At 43.4% G+C, this 20,997-nt stretch overlaps 2 protein-coding genes and 1 pseudogene across 4 annotated transcripts in view; 2 read left to right on the top strand and 1 right to left on the bottom strand.

The window, feature by feature from the left end:
- The window catches only part of LOC146577848 (ras-related protein Rab-39B-like), a 60,059-nt gene extending 50,127 nt beyond the window's left edge, over positions 1-9,932 (bottom strand). Inside the window, exons 1-2 of the mRNA XM_085255876.1 lie at positions 9,789-9,932; positions 8,696-8,820 (exon numbers count right to left, since the gene is read on the bottom strand). Of these exons, the coding sequence (XP_085112002.1) occupies positions 8,696-8,799 (104 nt within the window). The 5' untranslated portion in view covers positions 8,800-8,820; positions 9,789-9,932. The remainder of the gene's footprint in view (positions 1-8,695; positions 8,821-9,788) is intronic.
- Positions 1,478-3,531, top strand: LOC146577849 (uncharacterized; annotated as a pseudogene).
- Positions 9,933-10,007: 75 nt separating the features above from the next.
- LOC146577847 (E3 ubiquitin/ISG15 ligase TRIM25-like) lies at positions 10,008-16,629 on the top strand. 3 transcript variants are annotated; one of them, XM_085255829.1, is made up of 8 exons: positions 10,008-10,156; positions 10,509-10,786; positions 12,090-12,464; positions 12,562-12,657; positions 12,924-13,157; positions 13,492-13,654; positions 13,743-13,802; positions 13,900-16,629. In XM_085255829.1, the coding sequence occupies exons 1-8, from the start codon at positions 10,039-10,041 to the stop codon at positions 14,460-14,462; spliced, it is 1,887 nt and encodes a 628-aa protein (XP_085111955.1). In that variant the 5' UTR covers positions 10,008-10,038; the 3' UTR covers positions 14,463-16,629. The 3 variants fall into 3 exon arrangements, with proteins under 3 accessions (XP_085111955.1, XP_085111964.1, XP_085111973.1); XM_085255838.1 differs by having other exon boundaries at positions 10,084-10,156; positions 10,471-10,786; XM_085255847.1 differs by having other exon boundaries at positions 10,149-10,216.
- Positions 16,630-20,997: the final 4,368 nt, after the last annotated feature.

Below are 20,997 nucleotides of genomic sequence, written 5' to 3'. Positions count from 1 at the left end.
ACAGCTGTCCTCAGTGTAGGGAGACCTTCAGTCCAAGGCCTGTCCTCGGGAGGAACAACATGCTGGCTGAGGTGATGCAGCCACCGTGCTGTTTTTTGTTTTTTTGTTTTTTAAAAGTAGCAACTGAATTTGAAATATGAGTTGTTGTTGGGGGTTTTTTTGTTTTTGTTTTTTTGTTGTCGTTTTGTTTTGTTTTTTCATTGTTGATGCTATTTTTGTGTGATTTAATTGACAAAATGTGTTTCTTCGGGCTTTTCTGTTGATTAAATACACATTTACATCTACCGGTCACGTGGCCAGTGCCGTGTTTGACCGGCTTCTTTCTTCAGAACTGTTGTAATTCTTCGTGGCACAGATTCAGCAAGGTGCTGGAAACATTCCTCAGTGTTTTGGTTCAAAGTGACGTGACACAGTTGCTGCAGATTTGTCTGCTGCAGTTTAAGGTGATTTTTAGCTTTGTGCCATGATCAGCAGCAATACTCAGATAAGCTCATTTGTTACCAAAGGACACGTGGTGTGTCATGAAAGTATCCCCAACACCACTACACCTACACCAGTAACCTGACATCGTGTGTAGGTATCAGTCCCAGTAGATTAGCATTTTCGGAAAGACTGACACCAGCACGTCTGGCACCAATAACCATGCCACATTTAATTGTATTTAAACTACAGAGTCCCAGGAGTATAATTTCTTATTTATTTTGGCATGACATTAGAATTTCTTGTAGGTGATTACCACGCCCACTGTTGTTACTCCTAAAGTACTTTCATTATTTCATTATTTTCATAGCCAGTTATTCTGTATACACCAACATATTATGTTGACTCTTTTTTTTTTTTTTTTTTTTATTGCATTTTCTACAGTTTAAAGAAAATACACAATTGGGATGCTTTTGCTGACTTCATCCTCTTTCAGTTCTAGTTTGATTCTGTTTGTCGTGCAAAACCTTTGACCGCTTTTATTTGATCACTGTAGGTTGTAGAGAAGCTGAAGAGGACAGTAACCCAACAGGCCCGTCCAGCTTCTCCTCTTGCTCCTGCAGGACCAACAGACATTGCCTGTGATTTCTGTTGTGGGACCAGAAGAAACAAAGCCAGCATGTCTTGCCTGACCTGCTTGGCATCGTACTGTCCTGCTCATCTTGAGCCTAACCACAGTTTTCCTGTGCTGAAGCTTCACCAGCTGGTGTCTGCTGCAGTGCCATTAAAACGAACTGCTTCATTATGATTGCTCAATCTACAGAGTGGAATTCTGTTTGATATTGGGCTACTGTTGTGTTGCTTTGAACGTGTATTTGTTTGGGTGAAAAAATGCTGTTTATTTGTTTAATAAATAATTTGACCAGTAAACCTTCCTTGTTTAAACATGCACCATGGTGTGGTCTTTCTTTACTTGTGACTTCTTGATGTTGGTAAATACAATAATTGAAAAATACCGCATTACATATAATAAACATATAATAATGTACAACACATTATGGAGTATGCTTCTGCTGTGAGGTCCTGCCTCCATGTACTTCTGCAATTAATCGCTAGATGGGTATATTTATAAATAATATTATATTTGGGAAATTTTTGTATAGATATTTTTTACCTGGGGGTAGAATTGATTGTGAACTGGAAAGGGAAAATGCTTATGAACTTGCAAATTAAAAACATGATGCATTTAAGGTAACCCTTTTTCATTTTTATTTAAGAAGAGAATTTGTTCTAGTGTTGCTCCTCCCCCTTTTGTGAGTGTGGATGCTTCCTCTCTTTGCTCTTTAAATACTTTTCTTCTTTTATTGATTTTTATGCTGATTTTTTCCGTATGAGCTTACCTGCGATAGCTTCTGGAAACTGGACACTTATAGATCATTAGGACTAAAGCGTTCTTAACAGAAACAGCAACATTTTTATAGTTACCGTATCTTCAGTGCTCCGTGTGTCTGTGGCCTAGACACAGCTGAAGCCTGATTACAGCGTCTGGGCACTTCAATAGCCTGGAAAGGTGCTAACCGCTAGGCTAACTAGCAACAAGATTCCTTCCCTCTCCACAGATGACTACCACAGCCTAAAATATACGCAGTACTGGAGACAAAAATTCATCGCTTAGAAGTAAACGTGGAGGTAAATGGACTGTGTGGAAATGAAACAACCTTGCCTTTGATTCAAATCAATGGCGATGAGGAAGCTAGTACACAGCTAAGGAGCACAGATAACATGACCAAGAAAGTAGACTCTGTGCATTATAATAAATCCTCAAGCAATAATCCCCCCTTGGACTGTCTTGGTGCAAAAGACATAAATAATGTCTCCTGGAAGGGGGAGGACGTATCACAGGAAGGGCACAGCGAGCTGAAATCTCTGAAACCGACTGGCCTTCACTTCCTACGAGACAGAGAAGCTCTTCTACCCGTGTATACAGGAGGAAACAGGACTGGACAACCGTGAATAGGAAGGGTAACAACAAACCTCCAAAACAACTGAATGTGAAACTGCAGAACAGATTTGCTCCACTATCAAAGGACCCTGGATCTATATCGGACAACCATCCATCTAAAAGTAGCGAAGTAAGGTCTGAAAATCTGTTGAAAAGTAAAAGACCACAGGGAAAGCTAAAGGCTCTGCCTGAAACTGATTGTGGGTGACTCTGTCGTAAAGGATGTACAAAGGATCTGCGGTAAGAACCCTAAAGTCCTCTGCTTTCCTAAGGATATGGTCAACAACTTGAAGGAGAGAATTCTTCAAATCGCAGATGAATATCCAACTGTGACAAACATTGTTCTGCATACAGGGTCAAACGATGTGTCCAAACAACAGTTGGAGGTTCTGAAACGGGACTTTACTGGATTATTAAATACTGTAAACTCTCTGAATGCAGCTGTATTCATCAGTGGACTTGTACCGCCCGTCAGAGGAGGGGACAAGAGATTCAGCAGGTTGTCTGGACTGAATAAATGGCTTATATCAGCATGTACTGACCACTCAGTGCATTTTATCAACAATTTTAATATTTTTTGGGAACCCAGGCATCTGTTTAAAGCAAATGGATTTTATTTTAACAAGTTAGGGGTGAAACTGTTCACCTCCAACTTGTTTTATTCCAAACAGTACTCCAAGAACGGACAAAGCCCAGCAGAAACCTTGAGGAGGAGCCTCATCTGCCCCCACCTGGGATGAGCTTCAGAAAGGAGAGACATTAGAGGCAAGAAGAGGGGTCCCTATTTGTCTCCAACTCTCTCAACAACACCAACGACCAGGACCAGGGACCACGACCTTCCCCAGTCCCCCAAACCCCTGACAGGCCATCACCCTCCTCCCCCTCCCTTACTCCCTCCTCGCCACACTTGGAATTCACTGAGGAGATGATGGAGCGGGTCGATGCTGGGCTCAGATCTACCCCCCCGGCCCAATCCCTTTTTGTCTCCCATAAACACCCCACCAGAGCAACCAAAGGTTCGCCATCGAGCCCCGCCCTCAGAGCAATCAAAGCCCCCCTTAATTCCTCCTTACCACCTTCATGCTCTGTCTCCGCAGTCTGATGTGTGATGTGTGGAGGGTCCGGGCTGCGAGGATTATGGCAGTGGTGACTTTTCCCAGGAGAAGCTGGGACCCTGTTTACTAGAAGGGTTTAACATTTCTGTACTTTTAGGTGACAGAAGGAGACATGTGGCCAGAGAGCGGCACTCTAAAACACTGCGCCGATCAACGCCGACTCTGCATTCACCAACGAGCTGAATCAGTTCTACGCCCGTTTCGAGGTTAGCCAGGCGGCTAATGCTATCTACCGCCTGACTACCGAGGACAGTGACGTCATCAGCGAGAGACCGGTGACCAGCATCGCGGAGCATGACGTCCGAGCGGCACTGAGGAGAGTGAACACAAGGAAAGCGGCGGGGCCAGACGGCATCACCGGCCGTCTGCTGCGCTGCTGTGCTGACCAGCTAGCAGGTGTGTTCACTTACATCTTCAACGAGTCCCTGGCGAAGTCTGTGGTCCCCACATGCTTCAAAAGATCCACCATCATCCCTGTGCCCAAGAACAGCAAACCCTCATCCCTGAACGATTACCGGCCAGTTGCACTGACCTCGGTAGTAATGAAGGTGTTTGAGAGGCTGCTGAAGAACATCATCTCCTCCTCCATCCCAGACACCACAGATCCGCTGCAGTTCGCCTACAGATCCAACAGATCCACAGAGGATGCCATCGCCCACGTCCTACACACCACTCTCAGCCATGTGGACAAGAAACAGGGTAACTATGTGCGAATGCTGTTTGTTGATTACAGTTCAGCGTTTAACACAATAGTGCCCTGCAGACTGTTCACAAAGCTGAGGGATCTGGGACTTAACAGCCGTCTGTGTGCATGGGTGTTGGACTTCCTCACTGGCAGAACTCAGGTGGTGAGGGTGGGCAGATGCTTCTCCAACAGCATCACCATCAACACAGGAGCACCTCAGGGATGTGTCCTCTCGCCACTGCTCTACTCCCTCTACACTTCAGACTGTGTGGCCACCCATGGCTCCAACACCATTGTGAAGTTTGCTGACGACACAGTGGTGTTGGGTGCCATCTCCAACAACGATGAGGCGGCCTACATGGATGAAGTGAAGAATCTGGCATCGTGGTGCCAGGACAACCACCTCCAGCTGAACGTCAGCAAGACCAAGGAGCTGGTGGTGGACTTCAGAAGGGGTCAGCACAGAGACTACAAGCCCATTATCATCAATGGAGCTCCAGTGGAGAGGGTGCAGTCCTTCAAGTATCTTGGTGTCCACATCTCCTCAGACCTGACATGGGCTGCCCACATTCAGGTCCAGACCAAAAAGGCTAGGCAGTGCCTGTATCACCTACGACAACTGAGGAAGTTCAGGGTCTCTCCAAAGATCCTCAGGATTTTCTATACAGGCGCTGTGGAGAGCATCCTCACACAGAACATGACATCGTGGTTCAGGAACAGCTGTGTGAGGGACCAAAAAGCTCTCCAGAGAGTGATCCGTACAGCAGAACGCTGCTGCAGGATTGCTCTCCCCCCGCTTCAGGACACCTACACCAGGAGATGCCGGACTAGAGCAGCGCAGATACTGAAGGACCCGTCCCATCCTGGCAACAAACTGTTCCAACTTCTGCAATCTGGTAGAAGGTTCCGCATCTTCCGGGCAAGGACAGAGAGACTCAAGAGGAGCTTCTATCCCCAAGCCATCCGTGCCCTAAACACACACACCCGCCCTCTCACATCATCTATAATTGACTGAGACAGGACTCTTCCAGACACTAAACCAAGGCACAATGTACATTTCAAATTCCTTTAATTTTAAATATGTTTATATTGTCTATCCTGTAAAATAGTTAGATGTCTATTCATATTAATGTACAGAATTCACCTGCTTGCTGCTACTACTGCACATTCACCCAATGTATGTGTGTGTGTGTGTATATATATATATATATATATATATATATATATATATATATATAATAATAATGTTCTTCCTCTACACCCCCCCCCTTCCAATTTTTTGCACATGTCGAGGAGCGTGTCAGGCTACATTTCACTGTGTGTTATACTTGTATAACTATGCATGTGACAAATAAAGAACCTTGAACCTTGAACCTAAAAGATCTTTAAATATAGTAAACATACCTTTTGTGCCACAGACTGCTCCCAAACACGAGGGGGCAAATAATACCTCTAAAACACTCAAGTTGGCTTTATTAAATGTTAGATCTTTAGCTGGGAAAACATTTTAATTTAATCACTGAGCACAGCCTTGATTTTATGTTTTTAACTGAAACTTGGCTGGACCAAAGTAACAGAGCTGTTCTCATCGAGACGACCCCTCCTAACTACAGTTTTATCAGTGAGGCCAGGGTGAACAGGAGAGGAGGAGGGGTTGCTGTCTTATTTAATGAATCATTTCAATGTAAGCAGCTATCTCCTGGAAGTTTTCAGTCTTTTGAATATGTGGCTTTACAGCTGAAGGCCCCATCCAAAGTTGTGTTTCTTAATGTTTACAGGCCTCCCAAATACTGCACAGACTTTTTTAATGACCTCAGTGAACTGCTGTCTGTGATCTGTGTTGATTTTGACTGTGTAATTATTGTTGGGGATTTTAACATCCATGTGGACAACCCTCAGGACAAAGGGACTAAAGACCTGAGTAACACTCTGGGCAACTTTGGGCTGACTCAGCATGTAACAGAGGCCACACATAATAGAGGACACACTCTTGACCTACTGATCTCCAAGGGCCTGAGCATTTCAAAGGTCACTGTGTCTGATGTGGGCCTGTCTGATCATTACTGTGTTTTCTTTGAAAGTAAAATCTCAGCCCACACAAATATATCAACAGCAGTGATCACAAAACGGTGTATAACTGAATACAGTAGTGAGATATTTAACCAAGTCTTCCCATTAACACCTGACCTGTCCAGAGGTTCAGTCAATGAGCTCGTCAATAGCTTCAATGCAAAAATGTTAAATGTAATGGATACTATTGCCCCCATTAAGGTGAAGGTTATCTCTGGAAGGAAAATTCTCCATGGAGAAACTCCACACTGGTGAAAAATGAAAAAAGAGAGTGTAGGAAAGCTGAGCGCAGATGGAGAAAAACAAACCTCCAGGTTCACTATGACATCTATAAAGAGAAACTTCACAATTATAATTTACAACTGAGGAGTGCAAGAAGGTCCTACTTCTCTGACATCATCACTAAAAACAGCCATAATGCTCGGGTCTTATTTTCTACAGTTGACATATGGATCAAATTGTGGTCATAAATATTTAGTACTTGTAAATCAGGATTTGTATGTGTAAAAAGAATGTGCGTGTGTGTAAAAAAGATTTGTGTGTGGACTTAGCCAAAAAACTACGTGAGAAAGTCTGCACTCATATTTCAAGTTACAAGTTCGAATTTTGACCCTATTTTTCTTGCTTTCATCTGATTGGCCAATGTCATGTCAATCACAAATTTAACTATCCAATCAGAGGACAGATAGATTTGAGTGTCGAAGGGGCGCTTTTTTGAACTGCAGGTCCTTTTATAAATAAATGCCCTTTTACAGTGCAGACTTTCTCACAGATTCTTTGGCTAAGTCCACACACAATTTTTTTTTTTTTCCCCCCCACACACACGAATTCTTTTTACACACACAAATCTTTTTTACACAGACACAAATTCTTTTTACACATACAAATCCTGATTTACAAGTACAAAATATTTATGACCACAATTTGAGCCCATATTGACAGGCTAACAAACCCTCCCTCCGGCAGCTGCACTTAATTCGACCATGGCCTGCAATGACTTTGCCAAACTCTTCAGAGACAAAATCCAAAAGATTAGACAAGCAATTGGTACATCAACAGCATATTCAGGATATGTACCGTGTCCACTGAAAAACTGTTTAAACACCATCAAACAGTTTCACCCTATTAACAGCAAAGACCTGGAGGACATCTTAGGTCAACTGAACTCCTCCTCTTGCTGTTTAGATGTCCTGCCAACATGTTTTTTCAAAAAGGTCTCAAAGACTTTGGAGTCAGACCTGTTACAGATCGTCAACTTTTCTTTAATATCAGGTGTGTTTCCAGAACCACTAAAAACTGCTGTAATTAAACCTATACTGAAAAAGGACAATCTTGACAAGACACAAATGAACAACTACAGGCCGATCTCAAATCTCCCATTTTTAAGTAAGATCATTGAAAAAGCAGTTTCTCAACAGCTCAATTACTTCTTAAAACAGAATAATTGCTATGATGCCTTCCAGTCAGGTTTTAGACAGAACCACAGCACTGAAACCGCTCTGACCAAAGTGTTCAATGACATATGTCTGAACACAGACAGTGGAAAAATGTCAGTCTTAGTTTTACTGGAAAAACTAGTCCATGCATTCATCTTTAGTAGGCTTGATTACTGTAACAGCATCTTTACAGGTCTACCTAAAAAATCAGTCAGACAACTACAGCTCATTCCGAACTCTGCTGCTCGAGTCCTCACTAAGACCAAAAAAAGTGGACCACATCAGTCCAGCTCTGAGGTCTTTACACTGGCTGCCTGTCCGTCAGAGGATAGACTTTAAAGTTCGGATGCTGGTCTATAAAGCTCTGAATGGTTTAGGACCAAAATACATCAGTGACCTCCTGACCCAGTATGAACCTTCCAGATCCCTCAGGTCACCTGGATCCGTTTTTTTATCAGTTCCCAGAGTCAGAACCAGACACGGAGAAGCTGCATTCAGCTTTTATGCTCCATATATCTGGAACAAACTCCCAGATATATGTCTCTGTAAAGCACTTTCAATGACCTTGTTGTTGAATTGTGCTATATAAATAAACTTGCCTTGCCTTGCCAGTGTGCGATGGCCGAACCTGTTTCTTTTCGTGGAGATAATTTCTCCTGCTTAAAGAAAATCCCCTTATAGAAGAGGCTGGAGTGCACAGAAACTGTAGAGAAGCAGATATACGGTCTTCCTGGGTCCCACAAACTGTCAGCTAAAGAGAATAAATAAATTAAATTGCTGCACATTTTGCAGAATAACATTGTTACGTGTCTGCAGGCTGTATGTTTTCTTTCTCTCTCCTTTTGTTTTCCATTCCCTTAGGTACACAGACTGCAGGCTAGTGTCAATTTGGGGATCTCCAGCTAATTAGAGGAAGGAGGCTTTGATTGGACAAACCAGGAGTGCACACCTTGATAACGAGACTCACCTGTGGCTGGGCGTGGCTCTCTTCCTTCCATGCTTCAAATTGTTTGGCACATGTGAAAAGCCACTCTGGCGCCCGAGAAGACATCGCGAACGCTTCTTGGCCATCCAGTGTAGATGTTAGTGAATCTGTTGGGAAGACAACGTTGGGGAAACGTGAACATTTTATTTTCATGTATATTTTATGTACTGTATAATCTACAGATTCTGACAGAAATCTGCAACTATCCTTTGAAGCACCGCTCCTCTAAAACAGCAATAAGGATAATTATTAGGTTATCTACATTATTATGTAAATAACAATAACTTAAAGCAAAAATTGGGAAACATAAAGTCGGAAGTCTTTATATTAAGGGCCATCAGTCAAACAATATTGTTTGCTCTGGGTATAAACGGAGTGCGTTGTGTGTGACGTCTTCTTTTGCCCATGCGGGCCGCTTTGAGGGTTCACACTAGAGCGCGTTTGCTGTCGCGTTTTATTTGTAGTGTGAACAAGCAGACAAAAATCGTATTTGATCAAAAGATCGGAATTGAGCATTAAGACCTGCAGTGTGAACGTAGCCTTAGAGTCCTCTTTTGTTAGAAACACTAGGTAAGTAGGTTGGTGCCACCCGTGTAATTTTGAGCTTGTTTTGAGTTGAGGATTAGGGTCTACTCCCCCTGTTTTTGTTTTTCTAGGATAATAGCTGAGTTAAGTTTTGGATTTGTCTTTTTGGTGGGGTTTTTTTTTTTTTTTTTTGGCACAACATAACTGTCCCTTTCTCCCCCACATTTGTTGTTTGAATTTGGGTTATTTGCTTAGTGAGAATGCTGCCATTAAACTTTCTGTTTAGAACACCTGTACCGAGTTCCCAGAGTTGTTGTGTTATTCCCTCCTGCCCTCGGGAGACGTAACAACATTTTAAGGTTATTTTAAAAATAAAATATTTCTTTGTATAATATCAACTGTAAAGACTCAAATGGAAGATTTTCTAAAGTTATTTAATGATATTTATATTACGAAAAGCAGATTTTTGACAAGTTTTTTACATTTTCAGATAAAATAAACACGCACAAAACAAAAGCAAACAACAAGAACACAAAGCTCGAAAACTCACCCGATTAACCAAAATCAACTCAAAATTCTCCCACATAACAGAACCTCCTCTCTTCCTCGCTGGCTCCATATCTGTCAGTAGAAAAATCAGTGGTTTGCTATCTGTCACCATAAAAACACTCCACAAATCCCACGAATGATTCACTTAATTATAAACCAGTGAATCAGGTACCGAAGCAGGAAGGTTCTAAATGAAGCTTCAGACGTCACTGATCACGTGACTCTGGCCAAACGAATCAAGCTTCGACACAATGCTTCTGAAACAGTGTGGTGATTTTTTTTTTTTTGACACACTCCCCGGAGCGTCAGCTTTAAGTGGGCCATCACTACTTCGAAGCTTCGACACACAGGACACATCACTACTCACAGGTGAATTGCAGTATCCGTGACTATTTGCGGTGCCTTTCATTGGACTGCACTTTTGAATTGGTGGGTCTCAAATTACAGCTAGGGTTTTAGTTGAACATGTACTCAAGAGGATCAGGGCCACTGGGGCAAAAAAAAAAAATGTGTATCGGAATTAATGGGTAAAAAAAAGTAACGTAAAAGTGAAAAAGGTATTCATCTTTTTTTCCGGAATAGCAAAATGACTTGGCAACCAAATTTGTCCGTCTAGTTCACGTAGTCTGCCGAACCTCGTATTTTCATTTTCATTTTCTATACAAGTATTGTTTCCTTAGCAGATTTTGAAGCCCCGCCTCATGCTTCGCCGCTTTTTCAGAGAAAACGAGAAGTGTTCTTCGCGTGGATTTCATCCAAATGGCAGAGAAGTGGCAGCCGCAGTGTGGCGTCGAGTTGGAGCCGAATCAGTTTTACTGCTCGGTATGTCTGGACCTGCTCAAAGATCCCGTCACCATCCAGTGTGGACACACTTACTGCAGAAGCTGTATCGAGGGATGCTGGGAGCAGGAAAAGGAGAAGGGAACGTACAGCTGTCCTCAGTGTAGGGAGACCTTCAGTCCAAGGCCTGTCCTCGGGAGGAACAACATGCTGGCTGAGGTGATGCATCCACGGTGCTGCTTTTGAAAATAAATAAATAAAATTACCATTTATTTGGGGTAGCAAGTTAACTAAAGTTCAAATACTCAGAGCTCAGAGAAATACTTAATGAGAAATATTTTTCTTTTTCTAAATTCTTTCTGATATTATCATTACCCAATTTCTAGTTTGTTTTCATTTACAACATTTATAAACGGGTTTTCATTAATAGTGTGGTGGTTTGCTTGGCAAGCAAAGGGTTGCTGGTTTGATTCTAGTCTGAGACACACCCCTTTGGGTTGAGTCAGGAAGGGCAACCGGTATAAAACTGCCAAATAAAAAATGCAACTTTACCCACTGTGGCGGCCCATTGTGGTAAGGGGTGACTCAAAAGTATCTCTTTCTCTCTCATATACACACCAGCTACCAACAGGCTGGACTATCTTTCTTTCTGAACTGCCTCCAGCAACACCGGCAGCAATCTTCTTCAGTAGTCTAATTTTGGTGAGCGTGTGTGAATTGTGGAGTTTTGTGTTCTTAGCTGTGGAAGTGGCTCTCAGTGTTGTCTTCTGCTGTTGCAGACCATCTGCTTAAAGGTTCAGTACAATGTACATTCAGAGATGCTCTTCTGCATATGTTGGTTTTAACGAGTGGTTATTTGAGTTACCAGTTTCTTCCTATCAGCTCGAAGTAGTCTGATCCTTCTCCTGTGAAAATGTCTGTGCATCAACAAGACATTTTTTTCCTACTGAATTGCTGCTCGCTGGGTATTTTCTGTTTCTTGAATCATTCTCAGGTAAACCTTAGAGATGGTTGTGTGGGGAAAAATCAGTGTTTCTCTGAAATACTCAAGCCAGCCCATCTGGCACCAACCTAAACCAGGAAAGCGCTATACAAATACGGGCCATTTACCAACCTTGCCATGTTCAAAACCAATTAAATCACCTTTCTTCCGCATTTTGGTGTTCAGTTTGAATTTCAGCAGGTGATCTTGACCATGTCTACATGCCTGAATTCAGCGAGTTGCTGCCATGTGTTTAGTTGATTAGATATTTGTGTTGAAACAAGCAGATGAACAGATGCACCTCATAAAGTGTCCAGTAATCATAATTTTATATTTTCTTTGGCATGTCATTAGATTTTCTTGTGGGTGTTTGCATTGTCTGCTCTTGTTACCCCTAAAATATTTAAATGAATTATATTATCATCATAGCACATGCTTTCTAAATGATAGTGCTGTCTTAAAATAAATAACACATTTTTCTATAGTTTCGATTCTGTTTGTCGTGCAAAACCTTTGACCGCTTTTATTTGATCACTGTAGGTTGTAGAGAAGCTGAAGAGGACAGTAACCCAACAGGCCCGTCCAGCTTCTTCTCTTGCTCCTGCAGGACCAACAGACATTGCCTGTGATTTCTGTTGTGGGACCAAAAGAAACAAAGCCAGCATGTCTTGCCTGACCTGCTTGGCATCGTACTGTCCTGCTCATCTTGAGCCTCACCACAGTTTTCCTGTGCTGAAGCTTCACCAGCTGGTGTCTGCTACAGTGCCACTTAAGGAAAAAATGTGCACAAAGCACAACAAGCTGATGGACGTTTACTGTAAGACTGATGGAAGTTGTATCTGCTATTTGTGCACCATGGACGATCACAGGGACCACTCAACAGTGTCAGCTGCAGCAGAAAGAGCTGCGGAGGAGGTAGAGACAAAACGTTGGTGTAAATCTGGAGAGTGGTTGAATTTTACTCCTGTGACTGAAATATTCACAATGACACAATTGTGGTCGCTTCTTACAGGTAAAACTTAGTGAGAACCAGAATGCAGTCAAGCTGAGATCCCAAGAGAGACAAGATGAGCTGAATGAGGTTGTCAAAGCTGTGAAGGACTTCGAGGTGTGCAAATAGGACTAGAAAACATGTATCTGATCTGACCACAGCAGTGTCTTTTGTACAGGTTCTGACATCAGCCATCAGCCTGTCTGTAATTGCACGACTTATTCCTGTATTTTGGTGTATTTAATACAGTTGTTACGTTTGTTTGAATTTATTTTTTGTTCATATATTTTTGCCAGGAGCAAAGTGAATTCAGAAAACTTTCTGATATGTTAAGGTATGTTATATTTTAAACTGAACCTTCTTTATACATTATATATAAACAGATTTGTTGTCAGACTGCTGTGAAGTCCAATGACGAGCTCTTTGACGAGCTGATCTCCTCCTTCCAAAACAAACGTGCTTTAATAAAGGAGCTGATTGAAACTCGGCAGAAAACTGCAGTAGCTGAGGCAGAAGATCTGCAGATGCAGCTGAAGGAAGAGATAGCCAAGCTGAGGAGAAGAGATGATGACCTGGAGCAGCTTTCTCACACAGCTGACCATATTCATTTCATTCAGGTAAAAAGTTGTGTGTTCTCAACCTACCCATCTTTCTTTTTATAATTGTCACCTAACATACTTTATTATTTCATTTCAGTATGACACAATCAGTGTTAAAGCATTCATCATCTATAGCTGCAAGACACAAGTATTAGAAAAATCTTCTAGGGAACAAAACATCCAAGCTTTAATTTCTGTGAAAGCAGCTGCCTGATTTGCACTACTTGGGAATATTGTGTGCCTCGTATGCGGAAAAATATAAACACACAAACATAATGAATTGAGACAGAATGTTCCATGTAACATGCAGTTAATATGCTTTTTCTGTTCTGACTTGTCATTTTTCCTCTAGATCTTCAAGTCTCTCTCAATCTCATGTGAATCTCCAGACTTGCCATCAGGCGCTATTGTTCGTCCTAAACGTTCAATGGAAGCGGTGACTGACTATGTGTCTGACCTGGCAGATGACATGAAAAACCTTCTGGAGACCACATGGCCCAAAATCTCTCCCACAGGTGCCTGAAGGAAATATTAAATAAGCTGAGTACCAGTTCCTCTGTTGTCTGTTACATTTTATATATAAATATATTTTTCCCCTGTTAGTGTCTGTTACAGATGTTGTGCTGCCACCTGTGCCAAAGACCAGGGGAGAGTTATTGCGCTGTAAGTAAAACAGTTAATACAGATCAGTATAATAAAGCAGTAATCACTTAATAAATACTAGAAGGCTGATGATATTCCTGGTTTGCTTGTCTATCAGATCACTGTCCTCTAACACTGGATTCCAACTCGGTCAACAAATGCTTTGCCATTTCACAAGAATCTAAACGAGTGACGAGTGACTCCAAAGAGAGACTTTATTTACTCCACCGGGACAGGTTCAGAATTGTGAAGCAGGTGCTGTGCAAAGAGGGTTTAACAGGGCGGTGCTATTGGGAGGTCAGTTGGAGTGGTGGCGCCTGGTCAGTGGCAGCATCTTACAAAGACATCAGCCGAACATCATCTGACTCAGAATTTGGGAAGAATGACAAGTCCTGGTGTTTGGAGTGCTCTGCAGATGGTTATACTTTCAGACATAACTCAGTAACCAAGGCGGTGTCAGGTCCTCATACCTCTCAGATTGGCGTGTACCTGGATTACAGGTCAGGTACTCTGTCGTTTTACAGCATCTCTGACACCATGACTCTGCTTCACAAAGTACGCACAGTATTCACTCAGCCTCTCTATCCTGGCCTTGGGCTGAAGGAAGGAAGCTCTGGCTGTTATGCAGAAGTGGAAAAGTTGATGGTGGTGATGCCAACTTTTTCACCTCTACCATGTTGAGTAATGTCTTTCAAGACCTAATATAAGCAGTGTAGAAACCTGTGAGTACAAGTGAGCTCATTGAACTTGTTTGACACTTACAGGGAGTGCAGAATTATTAGGCAAGTTGTATTTTTGAGGAATAATTTTATTATTGAACAACAACCATGTTCTCAATGAACCCAAAAAACTCATTAATATCAAAGCTGAATGTTTTTGGAAGTAGTTTTTAGTTTGTTTTTACTTTTAGCTATTTTAGGGGGATATCTGTGTGTGCAGGTGACTATTACTGTGCATAATTATTAGGCAACTTAACAAAAAACAAATATATACCCATTTCAATTATTAATTTTTACCAGTGAAACCAATATAACATCTCCACATTCACAAATATACATTTCTGACATTCAAAAACAAAACAAAAACAAATCAGCGACCAATATAGCCACCTTTCTTTGCAAGGACACTCAAAAGCCTGCCATCCATGGATTCTGTCAGTGTTTTGATCTGTTCACCATCAACATTGCGTGCAGCAGCAACCACAGCCTCCCAGACACTGTTCAGAGAGGTGTACTGTTTTCCCTCCTTGTAAATCTCACATTTGATGATGGACCACAGGTTCTCAATGGGGTTCAGATCAGGTGAACAAGGAGGCCATATCATTAGTTTTTCTTCTTTTATACCCTTTCTTGCCAGCCACGCTGTGGAGTACTTGGACGCGTGTGATGGAGCATTGTCCTGCAGGAAAATCATGTTTTTCTTGAAGGATGCAGACTTCTTCCTGTACCACTGCTTGAAGAAGGTGTCTTCCAGAAACTGGCAGTAGGACTGGGAGTTGAGCTTGACTCCATCCTCAACCCGAAAAGGCCCCACAAGCTCATCTTTGATGATACCAGCCCAAACCAGTACTCCACCTCCACCTTGCTGGCGTCTTGAGTCGCACTGGAGCTCTCTGCCCTTTACCAATCCAGCCACGGGCCCATCAAGACTCGCCCATCAAGACTCACTCTCATTTCATCAGTCCATAAAACCTTAGAAAAATCAGTCTTGAGATATTTCTTGGCCCAGTCTTGACGTTTCAGCTTGTGTGTCTTGTTCAGTGGTGGTCGTCTTTCAGCCTTTCTTACCTTGGCCATGTCTCTGAGTATTGCACACCTTGTGCTTTTGGGCACTCCAGTGATTTTGCAGCTCTGAAATATGGCCAAACTGGTGGCAAGTGGCATCTTGGCAGCTGCACGCTTGACTTTTCTCAGTTCATGGGCAGTTATTTTGTGCCTTGGTTTTTCCACACGCTTCTTGCGACCCTGTTGACTATTTTGAATGAAACGCTTGATTGTTCGATGATCACGCTTCAGAAGCTTTGCAATTTTGAGACTGCTGCATCCCTCTGCAAGATATCTCACTATTTTTGACTTTTCTGAGCCTGTCAAGTCCTTCTTTTGACCCATTTTGCCAAAGGAAAGGACGTTGCCTAATAATTATGCACACCTGATATAGGGTGTTGATGTCATTAGACCACACCCCTTCTCATTACAGAGATGCACATCACCTAATATGCTTAATTGGTAGTAGGCTTTCGAGCCTATACAGCTTGGAGTAAGACAACATGCATGAAGAGGATAATGTGGACAAAATACTCATTTGCCTAATAATTCTGCACTCCCTGTATTTGCTAAATGCTGAATGACTCGCACTGTTTGGCTGTTGAAAGGCGTGACAGGTGCTCCACTGTGACATAGGACATTGGAATTGTAAGATTTTGTTGCTCTAATTTATCTATCCTTAACAGTTGTTTGTTTTTTAATATTGAGTTTAAATGGACTTTTTCGCCTGCATGTACTTCATTGTTTTCTTTCTTTCTTTACTTCTTTAATATCTGGGGAGGGGGATTTCATAAGGAAATAAAGTTGACAACATACTGCGCATAGGGCTTATTGTACTAATGATGAATGGGTTCAGATGAAGTCAGTTTTGCAGTCAGCTAAAGCTACAGAGATGCTGTATTGCACTATGACCAAAGTCTAGAAGATGGTAAAGTAGTACTGCACTCATTTCTCAAAGGTTTGCCAAATTAATGGTTCTGTATTTTTAATTTGGAACAGGTTTTAGACTGCTTTCATAGGATTCCTTTCCTGTTTATCTGAGCTTGTGCTAAAAATCAATAAATAAAAATGAATGCCAATATTTCAACTGTTGTGAATGATTTGTTTGTCCATGATCTGTGTTACATCCTGTGATGCTGTGGGAGTGTGTGGGGTGTTTGCCCGCTCTCTCCGGCTGTGTCCCAATTAAGAGACCGCACGCTTGGAGTACGTGCAGTTCGCGTACTACGTACGGTGCGTACTATAAGTGCGGAAGTGAGAGGCTTGTGAAATGAGACGGCCTAGCCTTCGTCGCGCTGTTCAGGTTGCTTAGCAACCATGATACTAACCGCGAGAAACGTTTCATACAGCTTTGTGTGACAGAAATAAAGGAGAAAAAGTTTTTTTGGTCATTCATTTTTTCATGACATCACTTTGATTAGTTGAGTATCTGAGGCTGAGACCACAGGACTGTAAAACATGATTGTTGGGCTTCATTTCTGTACTGAACAGTCATATAAGATTAGCTAGTAAATAACAATTAGCTAACGTTGTTCATGAGACTAAAATCATCTCACTTAATGATGTATGTAAATATAATATGGCATATATTATTTGTATTGTCAGATTATTATGATATATATTACAGCAGTGAGCTTGAGCTCTGTCAGAGATTCAAGTTGCAGTTATTTATATTTCCTGTCACGACAAGTATCTTTGACAGTGTATATATGTATATGTGTATTTATATGTATATGTGTATATACAGTGGGGCAAAAAAGTATTTAGTCAGCCACCGATTGTGCAAGTTCCCCCACTTAAAATGATGACAGAGGTCAGTAATTTGCACCAGAGGTACACTTCAACTGTGAGAGACAGAATGTGAAAAAAAAAATCCATGAATCCACATGGTAGGATTTGTAAAGAATTTATTCGTAAATCAGGGTGGAAAATAAGTATTTGGTCAATATCAAAAATACAACTCAATACTTTGTAACATAACCTTTGTTGGCAATAACAGAGGTCAAACGTTTACTATAGGTCTTTACCAGGTTTGCACACACTGTAGCTGGTATTTTGGCCCATTCCTCCATGCAGATCTTCTCGAGAGCAGTGATGTTTTGGGGCTGTCGCCGAGCAACACGGACTTTCAACTCCCGCCACAGATTTTCTATGGGGTTGAGGTCTGGAGACTGGCTAGGCCACTCCAGGACTTTCAAATGCTTCTTACGGAGCCACTCCTTTGTTGCCCGGGCGGTGTGTTTTGGATCATTGTCATGTTGGAAGACCCAGCCTCGTTTCATCTTCAAAGTTCTCACTGATGGAAGGAGGTTTTGGCTCAAAATCTCACGATACATGGCCCCATTCATTCTGTCCTTAACACGGATCAGTCGTCCTGTCCCCTTGGCAGAAAAACAGCCCCATAGCATGATGTTTCCACCCCCATGCTTCATGGGGGACCTCTGTCATCATTTTAAGTGGGGGAACTTGCACAATCGGTGGCTGACTAAATACTTTTTTGCCCCACTGTGTGTGTGTGTGTGTGTGTGTGTGTGTGTGTGTGTGTGTGTGTGTGTATGTATGTATGTATGTATGTATGTATGTATGTGTATATATATATATATATATATATATATATATATATATATATATATATATATTTATTAGAGGTGCAACGATACACAAAATTCACGGTTCGGTTCGATACTTTGGTGTCACGGTTCGATATTTTTTCGATACAAAAAAAATGTTCATGCCTTTTTAATTTGTCATTTATTAAAATTATAAATATATATTTTAACTCAAAAGTACAGTTTTTAAATTTATTTATTCATTTATTTATTTATTTATTTATTTTGGCCTGTCCCGTTTGGCTCTTTTGCCCTCAGAATTGTTGTCTAAAGGCAAAGAAAGATGCCCAACGGATTTACTTTACCAAACTGACCATCCCAGCCTTGCCGTAATGGTCCATTTGATTCACCTTTTATTGTTTATTTTATTTTCACTTACTGAATACGGGACAGACTTGACTGGGGGAAAGAAGGGGAGAAAGAAAGAGGGAAAGAGAAACAGCTGAGAAGAGGGACAGGGGAGAAGGGCAAAAGACAAAAACCAACAGAACGGGCAGAGAAAAAAAATGCATATATCAATCACCTGGATCACCTGCTGAGAAAGAAAAAAGAAAGCAAGCAGAAGAGAACAAGAGTAATAGAATAAACAGCATCACAATGATATATGGGAATATGACAGTAAATACTAAATGTTAAACATTATTGTGCAGCACATAAGATCAACAGAACACAGTGTGCTTTGAGGTAGGAGCCAAAAAGGGTGTAGTTTGTGGGTGTGATCACCCGTGTGTACACCTGTGAGCATGGACGCGCTTGTTTTTTGTTTTTTTAAAAGGTTCCTTCATGTAATAATCTGCTAGAGGGTGTGGGGGGCCACAGCCCCGTCCTCCAGGGCTTGAAGCAGGTGTGGAGGAGATCAAAACTCCAGACATCCAGAGGCCCCCAGAACACAAGAGACCAAGGAAGACCAACAGAGGGGCAGCTGCGCCACTGTCCCGGAAAGAGCTGAGGAGAGTCCCAGATGAGGGCTCACTCAGCAGCCGCGGAGCAGAAGCCAGGGGGAGTTGCAGTGACGCGCCCGTGAGCTCCGCCGGCAGCCAGCTGCGCCTGAGTGACCGAGCCCCAGGCCGAGAGGCCGGGGGCACCCCACCTCCGAAGTGGCCCGAGCGAGCCCCAGGCTCCAGGCCCCGATAAGCGGCCGCCAAGGAGTGAGCCAGTGTGTACCTGGACGCCCATCCCCGGACACAAAGAACCACCAACGCACCGATGTCTGAGGGGGTCCGCCACTGGCAGGGGAAGTGGTGGTAGGGGGAGATAGGCCTCCAAACCTTGGAGGGCCTGAGATGTCCCCAGAGAGGTGGCGCCTTACACCCAACCTGACATATAGACACAGACATACAGGCACACACAGATACAAACATCCATTCCCACCCTCATGCTCTCATATGCACTTACTCCACACTCAACCAACGTGGAGACAGACATAAAGAGACATTGTACACACGATCACACTCCCCAAGCGTACTCTACAAACCGGGTCTAGGTGCCCCCGCCCCTGGAGGGGGGAACTGCACCCAGACCCAGGTGGTGTTTCCCTTTTCCCTGCGGTGGGGGGAGGCAGACCGCCCCGACTCCGCAGCAGCAGGAAGGCTCCACACTCCAGACCGCAGTCGGACGGCCAACTCCTCCTCCTAGCCCCCCTGCTCCAGCAGGTCGCAGAGAACGGGGGTGAGAGAAGACTCCAAACCTCCCTCCACCCGCTCATTGTAATGTTGATGCATGTGTGTTCTAAGGTGCATTTAAAACCCAGGAGGGCTTGGAGCTACCTGCCAGAGAGCAGCAGGTAAGCGCATGGTCCCTCCTGCTAGCCCTCAATGTCTAAGTGTATTTAAAATTGAGAGGTGGGCAACGATGCCAGGGGTGGGGTGTACACCCTGATGGTACTTTGGACTCCGTGTATCGTGCCCACCCCCAAGATCCTATATGTATGTGTAATGAGAGTGTGAGTAATGTGAATGTCTAAGTTGTGGGATAAAATTGAGGCAGAGGCAGCCAGAAGGGGACAGAGGGGGGGTAGCCTCCTCTGCACCCTGGTGACATACCCCTACTCCAAGGCCCTGCATGTGTGGGTGGTTGTGATGGAGCGGGAAGAGGGAGGCAGCTGGAGATGGGGAGGGAAGGAAGGGAGGGGCAAGTGACCTCTCCCTGGGGCCAGCTCCCCCGCTGACCCCAGTAGGCACCCCCATACTCCGCGACCCGCCAGGGAAAGGGGGCCCAAGCCCATCCAGACCGGGCCCAGTGCAGCAGCGCCGCCCGGCCCCACAGAGCCCGGGACAGTCCACCCAACCCCACCACAGAGAAAACTGCACCCACCCCACCATCCACTCATCTTCCAGACTACATAAGACAATAAACACCCAGGCTGAGATCTTCCTCCACCTCTCCTGTATCTCCCCCTCCTGCAGAGGGAGCTCCTGAGGAGAGGAAAGCTCCTGCAAGATGTGACAATCTCCCCCACCAGTTGAAGAGCCCCCCAGGTGGCTCGACGCACCGGCGGCACCCTGCTCCAGGGCTGGGCCCCCATGCACCCACCCGCCCACAACCCCGGCAACACACCAACCAGGACCCAAGCCCCCGAGGCCCGGTCCGGGTCCCAGCCCAGAGACGGAGCAGTTTTTAAATTTAACCCTAACCCTTGTGCGTGTTTTTTATTTTGGCAGCGAATGCGCACCTGCGGACCACTTATGTGCAGCCCTGGTTATTTAGCTCGTCATATTGCAGCCACAGAAATTCTTTTGTCCATGAAACCATAAAGCTGCACTTTCTTTTTGCCTTATAGTCTGATTTGTCATAACTTCTCCGTTTTGTGGTAAGCTTTTCTTTGGCTGTCACTTCTTCACCCCG

Source organism: Mchenga conophoros, linkage group LG3 (assembly GCF_057382185.1).
Source record: "Mchenga conophoros isolate Kocher_MC1m ecotype Shallow Benthic linkage group LG3, M_conophoros_male_GT1.1, whole genome shotgun sequence".
NCBI lineage: Eukaryota > Metazoa > Chordata > Actinopteri > Cichliformes > Cichlidae > Mchenga > Mchenga conophoros.
The sequence above is the reverse complement of the archived record's forward strand: the minus strand, read 5'-3'. Positions and strand labels throughout refer to the sequence as shown.